Source organism: Lethenteron reissneri, chromosome 6, assembly GCF_015708825.2.
Source record: "Lethenteron reissneri isolate LAM-NWPU_2019-01 chromosome 6, ASM1570882v1, whole genome shotgun sequence".
Classification (NCBI taxonomy): Eukaryota; Metazoa; Chordata; class Hyperoartia; order Petromyzontiformes; family Petromyzontidae; genus Lethenteron; species Lethenteron reissneri.
The window spans coordinates 5,797,841-5,807,588 of NC_083784.1; the positions used below are offsets into that span (position 1 = coordinate 5,797,841).

General features: G+C 48.2%; 1 protein-coding gene across 3 annotated transcripts in view; it reads left to right on the top strand.

The window, feature by feature from the left end:
- The window catches only part of LOC133354334 (polyphosphoinositide phosphatase-like), a 28,835-nt gene extending 23,509 nt beyond the window's left edge, over positions 1–5,326 (top strand). For 2 of the 3 annotated variants that reach the window (XM_061571087.1, XM_061571097.1), the window contains exons 20-23: positions 930–1,131; positions 3,000–3,082; positions 3,630–3,710; positions 3,880–5,326. In XM_061571087.1, coding sequence (XP_061427071.1) covers positions 930–1,131; positions 3,000–3,082; positions 3,630–3,710; positions 3,880–4,057 — 544 coding nt within the window. In that variant the 3' untranslated portion in view covers positions 4,058–5,326. The remainder of the gene's footprint in view (positions 1–929; positions 1,132–2,999; positions 3,083–3,629; positions 3,711–3,879) is intronic. The other variant, XM_061571107.1, reaches the window with a different exon arrangement.
- The last annotated feature ends 4,422 nt before the right edge of the window (positions 5,327–9,748 follow it).

Consider the following 9,748-nt stretch of genomic DNA (forward strand, 5'->3'; position numbering starts at 1 on the left):
CCCTCAGCTCTGTGATCCATAGAGTAATACGGACCCATTTTCCTTACACTCGTTAACCGTGTTTCTCTGCTCTCTTCCAAAATGGTTTGCTTAGCCCATCAAAAACCTCCACCGCTAAAGCAACGTGCCTCTTTGACCTCTTCCTCACAACTTCCTGCATAATGAACATTGCTGCCTCAGTATACAAAGTCCCCCACCACCACCACCACTGTGGTTATGGATAAGAGAATTGTGCGTAGATGTTATGCTCGTCTTTTTAGTACAAAGCGTATTGTAAAAAAATATGCAATGGCTTACTTTAGTGATGTGTTGCCAATTCACCGACACCCTTCTAACTTGATCCCTGCTGGGGGGTGCTGGGGGGTGCTGACTGCCCGCCCCGCCCCTCCCTGCCCATCAGGGTTGCGATTTCCGCATGGAAAATGCGGAAGGAGGGTTCAAATTTTCCCGCATTTTTGCTAAAGTCAACCGCAAACGGTGGAAAGACTACTCCTATGACCGCGCGCTTTTAACAACACGTTAATGCGTTCTATTGGAAAGGATACATCATGTACATGTGCTCGTAATCACGGCTCCGCATTTGAATAAAGTATGTGGTTCTTGTGCGGAAATGCGGAAATCATATATTCATTCCAATCAGTAACTCAAAGCCCTACGTGATGCTGGGCCTTGCATGTATCCTTTCCAATAGAACGCATTAACGTGTTGTTAAAAGCGCGCGGTCATAGGAGTAGTCTTTCCACCGTTTGCGGTTGACTTTAGCAAAAATGCGGGAAAATTTGAACCCTCCTTCCGCATTTTCCATGCGGAAATCGCAACCCTGCTGCCCATGTGCTACGTAGCATTGCGAGCACCTGGCGATGTGCTTTGACAAACCACTCAGGCTAAAAGGGGGGGGGGGGTGGTCCTCTGTTGGTCTGTGTCTGCAGTAAGGCACGTGAGGAAGGGCTGGGGGCGGTGCAGCGCAAGACGGTGGCGAGCGCTCCACCCCCGGCCCCCCTGGAGGACACTCCGTCCAGCAGCTCGGGGGACGACTCGGCATCGGACGCCGACGATGAAAACTCGGCGTCCGTGCGCGGCTCCCCGGCCCGTCCCAACCGGCATCCCGGAGAATGTGTGGATCCACGGCAGGTCAGAGTCGCCGTCCGCGTGGCCTCCTGTGTGGATCCAGGTCAGAGTCGCCGTTCCGTGTGGCCTCCTGTGTGGATCCACGGCAGGTCAGAGTCGCCATTCCGTGTGGCCTCCTGTGTGGATCCACGGCAGGTCAGAGTCGCCGTCCGCGTGGCCTCCTGTGTGGATCCACGGCAGGTCAGAGTCGCCGTCCGCGTGGCCTCCTGTGTGGATCCACAGCAGGTCAGAGTCGCCGTCCGCGCGGCCTCCTGTGTGGATCCACGGCAGGTCAGAGTCGCCGTCCGCGTGGCCTCCTGTGTGGATCCACGGCAGGTCAGAGTCGCCGTCCGCGTGGCCTCCTGTGTGGATCCACGGCAGGTCAGAGTCGCCGTCCGCGTGGCCTCCTGTGTGGATCCACGGCAGGTCGGAGTCGCCGTCCGCGTGGCCTCCTGTGTGGATCCACGGCAGGTCAGAGTCGCCGTCCGCGTGGCCTCCTGTGTGGATCCACGGCAGGTCAGAGTCGCCGTCCGCGTGGCCTCCTGTGTGGATCCACGGCAGGTCAGAGTCGCCGTCCGCGTGGCCTCCTGTGTGGATCCACAGCAGGTCAGAGTCGCCGTCCGCGTGGCCTCCTGTGTGGATCCACGGCAGGTCGGAGTCGCCGTCCGCGTGGCCTCCTGTGTGGATCCACGGCAGGTCAGAGTCGCCGTCCGTGTGGCCTCCTGTGTGGATCGTGTGGAGGGTGTCGGCGGGGAGGGTGCGACGGACGAGGAAGATTGAGGCATTTCGATTTAAAACTTTCGTGACTGCAGGGATTAATCTTCTTGGTTCTTTCGGTAAAGTCACGTAGAATGGAAATAATAAAATAATAAAAATAAAACATTATAAAATAATTCTCACGACGTTTCGGCCACAACGCAAGCAGCCGTCCTCAGGTGAAGAACAGGTCTGTCGGAAAGACAGAGTCTGAATGACTTCACCTGCTTGCGTTGTGGCCGAAACGTCGTGAGAATTATTTTATTATGTTTTATTTTTATTACTTTATTATTTCCATTCTACGTGACTTTACCGAAAGAACTAAAAAGAAGATTGAGGCACTCGCACGTCGGTGATTTGTGGCGTGCGTGGCCTGCGTAATGGATCGATTCCTGTCCTCTAGTGACTCGGGGAGAATGGTTCATGCTTTTGTGTTCGCCCGACTTGATCAGGCGACAGACAAAATTTGGCTGTCGCCTGATGAAGCTAGTTGCAATTACTGGCGAAACGTCGTATTTAGTTTGGAAATGTTGTGGCTTGGCTCTCCAACACACAGGTGTGCTGTACCTGTGACGAATTGGCATGTTCTGTTTACGTGACAACCCTCACTAGTTGGCTGTGTCGGGTGGTGGCGGGTTTTAACGACACATTTAGATATTTACACGATCTAACCCAAACAAACCTCTATTATGGATTTATTTCTATTTGTCCTGGAATTTAATAATATATCCCCCTGCTTCCCACATGTATCAATATCCATAATTGGAGTTGTGACCGCACATTACAATCGAAGCCCACAGGACCTTGGGCAACGGTTGGGCCCGTTCTAGCAGCCATCCTGCTCGTCTTTGGCTTCCTGCGCCTCTTGAATTATTATTAATTCTGAGAGTGGTTACAAATTCTACATTTTTATTACGGAAACATTGGGGAAAGATCAAAGGGTAGCAGGGCATGAGGACGAGATATGGCGTCCGTCGCAAATCAATCAAGCATCTGCAATAGCTTGGAGCTGTAGTTTTCAGATTCGCGTACAAATCCTGTGTTTGCAGCAGAGAGGTTCGTTAGCCTGGGTATTCAATTGAAAAAGTCATTGGCGAATGTGAATTGCAGCGATTGTCTTTGACTTTCCTAAGCAGGTGATATACCCTTCGGCGCAGAGTGTCTACGGAGTCGACATCACGAAGCAGCTCAGTCTGCAGGACCAAGAGCTGTATGCCAAGTGAGTTCACCACCTTATTGAATGACAACCAAGTTTCGCGACTTCACACGGAATTGACGTAAATCAGAGGTCGCAAACGGGTTTTGATTCCTTACCCGTAACCGTACCAGGCCGCACCAGGGTCGCAAACGGGTACCCGTACCCGATACCCGGCCGGGTACGGGTAGCCGGGTATCGGGTAGGGTACGGGTATTGGGTACCCGATTGCGACCTCTGGGATGAAGCCATGTTGCAGGCACGGGTGGGTTGATTCTAGGAACTTGAAGTATGAGAAGAGACAAGACGTTGGGAAATGAGTGACAAAGTTACTCACCAGTGACTCACGGTCTACCCGTACCCGTACCCGGCCGCACCAGGGTCACAATCGGCTACCCGATACCCGGCCGGGTACGGGTAGCCGGGTATCGGGTAGGGTACGGGTATCGGGTACCTGATTGCGACCTCTGACGTAAATGTCTAAAACGCGCAAGGCAACGGTACGCAAATTGTTAGCGCAGAGTCTGCTTGCTTTGCACGTTTTCATCACCGCTGTATGTTTCGTTTTAAGGTTTGTGAAGCTGGGCGTTGACCACAAGTCGACGGAGCCGAGCGTGCGTGTGGCCTCCATCCTGGATGTCTCTAAGCTGCTGTGAGTCCACCCACTCGGCACTCGTTTGCACCAGGCCCGCGTCACCCTCTGCGCTCGTACTTAATTCTTTGTATCGTAGAAGTTAACGCTGACGTAATTACCGCTTTGGGTTACAATAAAACATTCGGAGCGATGGTGACGGGACGTTATGCGTGTGTGTGGCACGCAGGACTCCGCTATCGGTCTTCCCTCCCGCGAGCGTGCGCCGCGTGTCTCCTCCGCGCGTCTCCGCGCCTGCGCTGGACGTGTACGAGGCGCACGTCCGTGCCGCGCGAGGCCACACGCTGGAGCCCCGCAGGCACGACCTGGTGCTGTACCGACAGCACGTGCGGAACCGCTACATGTGAAGCGTGCTCTACGTGCTGCCGCTACACGTGACACGCACTGCATGCAGCTGCTACGTGTGACGCACACTCTACATGCAGCTGCTACATGTGAAGTGCACTATACATGCAACTACTACACGTGACACGCACTCTACATACAACTACTACATGTGACACGCACGTGACATGCATTCTTCATGCAGCTGCTACATGTGACACGCGCATGACATGCATCCTTCACGCAGCTGCTACATGTGACGCACACTCTACATGCAGCCACTACATGTGACACGCACTCTGCATGCAACTGCTACATGTGATATGCACTCTTCACGCAGCCGCTTGATGTGACGTGCAGTCTACATGCAACCGCTACATGACACGCACTCCGCATGCAGGCGCTGCATGTGGTGTACATTGCACATGTCGCCACTGCATGTGACACACTTGACTTTGTTTTTTTGCACATCCTTTTGGCCGCACTGTCTCCTTGGAGTGTGTATGCATTTCCGCAGCATTGAATCAATACAGCACAGGTAAACTCTGGACCCGTTTCAGCATTCATTTTGTTTCTTAAGCAGGCAGGCTTAAACGAATACTGATAAAATTCCAGATCTTTCTAGGCAATGACCCTCTCTGTTGGATATGGGTCCTGAATGATTTAAAATGTCAATTGAACCGACAGCCAATCGGGGCGAGGCTGGAGCCAGGGCCAGTCATCTCACCGCCGTACAGAGGTCGCAACCGGGTACCCGATACTCGTACCCTACACGATACCCGGCTACCCGTACCTGGCCGGGTACAGGTAGCCGTTTGCGACCCTGGTGCGGCCGGGTACGGGTACGGGTAAGCCGCGAGTCACTGGTGAGTAGCCGTTTGTCACTCATTTCGGGTAGGGTACAGGTACGGGTAGGGAACGGCTACCCGTACCCAGCCGGGTACGGGTACGGGTACCCATTTGCGACCCTGGTGCGGCCGGGTACGGGTACGGGTAAGGAATCAAAACCCGTTTGCGACCTCTGCCGTCGTATGACATGCCACATGAGGATAACATCGTGTTTCATGAGTGTCGCGAACACGTTTCTTGTCACGCAAGGTACACGGCATTGCGAACCCACCCGCCCCCATTGTCGTGATTGGTTACAGCAGGTTTGATGTGTATTCTTAGGTTTTTTTCGGTAAAGTCACGTAGGTAAAAAAATTCAAATTAATGTGGCGGTGCTGGAAGGGAGTTGCTTCTATGGCTTTGCTGCCCAGTTTTTATAAAGCTTTGTGTTTTTTCCCCGTTCACTAGTTTTGGAGAATTATGCTTTTGGGTCGAGTTGTGAATGTCTTGTGCAAGATGTGTCTGGGAGTGTGGGGGGAGCGTCGGAGATTCCATTGCACCACAACTTTGCATCTCCCTTTGACCCCCCCCCCCCTATGCAATTTATACCGCGCAAGTGAAGCACGCATCCAAGACACAAGAGGTTCAGCTCTTTAAACTCATGACGGAGAGACGAGTTCCAGCGCCGTACATATATCTGAGGGATGTTCCTAACCGGACGGTGTAAGGCGCAACTCCAATGCATTTTATCACTTCAGAAGCGTACAACGTAGAAACGAGTGCCATACGATGTATGAAAGGTCTCGACGAGACTAATCTAACAGTGTATTGCAATTGTTTGTCAGTCTTGAACTTTGTCCGTTGAAAACGTCCGGTGCCGGTAAGTAAAAAAAAAAAACACGAAGCTTTGTGGGTGGATTTGCACTGCAAATCTTTATTTCTTCACGGATTTTCAAACAACAAAGTACTGCGGCGAAGTCCCAAGCTGGCCTACGCATTTACACCATTGAAGGTTTGGTGAAAATCGGTGCAGAAATAGTGCAACGCACTGCGTTTCCTTAGAGTGCGCTTCAAATCCGCAAAAAAACAGCCCGCAATCACTTAAATACAAACTTGCCGCTCTGGACCCACAAGTTTGCGTTTATTGGCATATAGAAGATATATTTATCGACACCATATTGCTTTTTTTAAGGCATCTCACTTGCAGAGCTAATGAGTCTTAATTCCATTGCTGGGAGTCCCAAAACCACACTGGAGAGACCCAATTTCAAAGCGGGAGGTGGGGGGGGGTCCCAATTCCAAAATCGAGCAGTCCAAATTCCACATCCGCGAGTCCGAATCGGGACTCCAGAAATTGAATTTGGACTCCTGTAACCAAGGGACGGACTCGGACTTGAAATCGGCACCAGGCATTTTGTAAAAACAGCGGGACCCAAATTGCTGTGCGATTGGGAGCCTCTGAAACACGTTGAGCGCGATGCTGAGGGGTGGGAACTTCACATCTGTCCCACCGAAAAACCCAAGCACCTGCCCCCGGGTCCCCGCTGTTATCGGAGACCCCTCAGCTCTCCGTGGCTCTCTGCAGTGACGGAACTGGGACAAAAAACAAGTATAACCCGTAAAAACAAAGTTTTTTTACTATAAATCCTTTATATGCGTGGTGGCTAGAGTCCTCTCGTCCTCTGGCTTGAGATGGCTGCCACCTATGGGTCAGATGATTGCATTGCACCATTAAGCAATTGGTAATTAAATATAATATTTTTGTCCTAAAAAGTATAAAATTTTGGAAATTATTTTTTGACGAACATTAATTGTCACGCACAACGAGTCTGTGTGGAAAATGTCAGCTCGATTGGATCACGGGAAGTGGGTTAAAAAACGACCGAAAGATTTGCACGGTCGTAAGCAAGCAAGCGAACTTAATATAAAGGATTTAAAAATCGGTCCAAGTACTTGTAACAAGTAAACCCGTAAAAACAAAGTTTTTCACTATAAATCCTTTATATGCGTGGCATCGGGGCGGCTAGAGTCCTCTCGTCCTCTGGCTTGAGATTGCTGCCACCTATGGGTCAGATGATTGTCTGGCAGCATTAAACAATTGGTAATTAAATATTTAAAAAAAATTCCCTAAACAGTGTAAAATTTTGTATTTTTTTTTTCACCAAAAAGCATTGTCACGCCCAACGAGTCTGTGTGCAAAATGTCAGCTCGATTGGATCACGGGAAGTGGGTTTAAAATGACCTAAAGATTTGCACGGTCTTAAGCAAGCAAGCGAACTTAATATAAAGGATTCAACAAGTAATCCCGTAAAAACAAAGTTTTTCACTATAAATCCTTTATATGCGTGGCGGCTAGAGTCCTCTCGTCCTCTGGCTTGAGATGTCTGCCACCTATGGGTCAGATGATTGTCTGCCACCATTAAGCAATTGGTAATTAAATATTTAATTTGTTTTCCCTAAACAGTGTAAAATTTTGGATTTTTTTCACGAAAATTACTTGTCACACACAACGAGTCTGTGTGGAAAATGTCAGCTCGATTGGATCACGGGAAGTGGGTTAAAAAACGAGCGAAAGATTTGCACGGTCCTAAGCAAGCAAGCGAACTTAATGTAAAGGATTTAATAAGTATAACCCGTAAAAACAAAGTTTTTCACTCTAAATCCTTTATATGCATGGCGGCTAGAGTCTTCTCGTCCTCTGGCTTGAGATGGCTGCCACCTATGGGTCAGATGATTGTCTGCCAGTATTAAGCAATTGGTAATTAAATATTTAATTAGTTTTCCCTAAACAGTGTCAAATTTAGGAAAAAAAAATTCACGAACATTAATTGTCTCGCACAACGCGTTTGTGTGCAAAATGTCAGCTCGATTGGATCACGGGAAGTGGGTTAAAATGACCTAAAGATTTGCACGGTCTTAAGCAAGCAAGCGAACTTAATATAAAGGATTCAACAAGTAATCCCGTAAAAACAAAGTTTTTCACTATAAATCCTTTATATGCGTGGCGGCTAGAGTCCTCTCGTCCTCTGGCTTGAGATGGCTGCCACCTATGGGTCACATGATTGTCTGCCACCATTAAGCAATTGGTAATTAAATATTTAATTTGTTTTCCCTAAACAGTGTAAAATTTTGGATTTTTTTCACGAAAATTACTTGTCACACACAACGAGTCTGTGTGGAAAATGTCAGCTCGATTGGATCACGGGAAGTGGGTTAAAAAACGAGCGAAAGATTTGCACGGTCCTAAGCAAGCAAGCGAACTTAATATAAAAGATTTAATAAGTATAACCCGTAAAAACAAAGTTTTTCACTCTAAATCCTTTATATGCATGGCGGCTAGAGTCTTTTCGTCCTCTGGCTTGAGATGGCTGCCACCTATGGGTCAGATGATTGTCTGCCAGTATTAAGCAATTGGTAATTAAATATTTAATTAGTTTTCCCTAAACAGTGTCAAATTTAGGGAAAAAATTTTCACGAACATTAATTGTCTCGCACAACGCGTTTGTGTGCAAAATGTCAGCTCGATTGGATCACGGGAAGTGGGTTAAAAAACGACCGAAAGATTTGTACGGTCGTAAGCACGCAAGCACGCAAGCAAGCAAGCGAACTTAATATAAAGGATTTAAAATATATTCGCCTGTGGAGGACACGGGGATCGATCCCGCAACCTTTGGCATGGGAAGCGAGGGCGCTACCAACTGCGCTACTCCACCACGGCCTGTGGAGGGGTTACGCTCTGGGCACTCTGACGTTCAGCCAAAGCCATGAATGCGTTCTATTTTAATATATGTAAAATAAAAATTTTTGCCTAAAAAGTGTAACATTTTGGGAATTTTTTTTCACGAACAATAATTGTCTGGCACAACGAGTCTGTGTGGAAAATGTCAGCTCGATTGGATCACGGGAAGTGGGTTAAAAAACGACCGAAAGATTTGCACGGTCCTAAGCAAGCAAGCAAGCACGCAAGCAAGCACGCAAGCACGCGAACTTAATATAAAGGATTTAAAAACACCGACCCAATTTGGGGCTATGGGCAATAATTTAATATTTTTTTAATGGGGTTGTGCGGGACACTGCGTAGTACTGGTAGCGAGACGGTGCGACGTGACGACGCGTGAGTGATTTTAGCCGAGCGATCTCATTGGGCCCCTTTGGGGCTGGGTCCACAACAACAAATGGGGCCGGTGAGGAAGAATCTTCTTTGGGGCTGCCCGATACGGTGGGGACCTGGTGGCAACCAGAGGGCGGAAATAAGCAATGAAGCCTGCACATTCGAGGCAATACAATATTTTAATAAAAAAAATAGATTTCTATTTTAATTTTAAATAAAACAATTATTTTAATTACACTTAAATGAATTTACATTTCTAATTGAAACATTTTAATGAAAGTCTATGTTTTAAAATATTTATTTGAATTTTTATATTTTTTAAAAATATATTGATATTTAAAAATATATAGATATTTTTTGCTCCGATCACATTTTTCACTTCCCCTCCCCCCACCCGGCCATTTGCCCCTACGGACTGCTGCCCTATGGCCAGGCCGGGCCTGCCTGGAGCCACAATTAGTGATTAGGGTTTAGGGTTATGGCTATAGGGTTAGGGGAATAGGGTTATGGCAATAGGATTGAGGTTGCTATATGTGCACTGTAGGTTAGGGTCAGGACTATCGGGTTAGAACTATGGGATCAATCTTCTTGGTTCTTTCGGTAAAGTCACGTAGAAGGGAAGTAATAAAATAATAAAAATAAAACATAATAAAATGCTGTTGTGGACATGTGCACTAAAGGTTGTGGTCAGGGCTAAATGGTTAGGGCTATAGGGTCATTGATTTAAGGTTGTGGTGGATACGTGGCACTGTAGGTTCTACACACGCCACGTGAT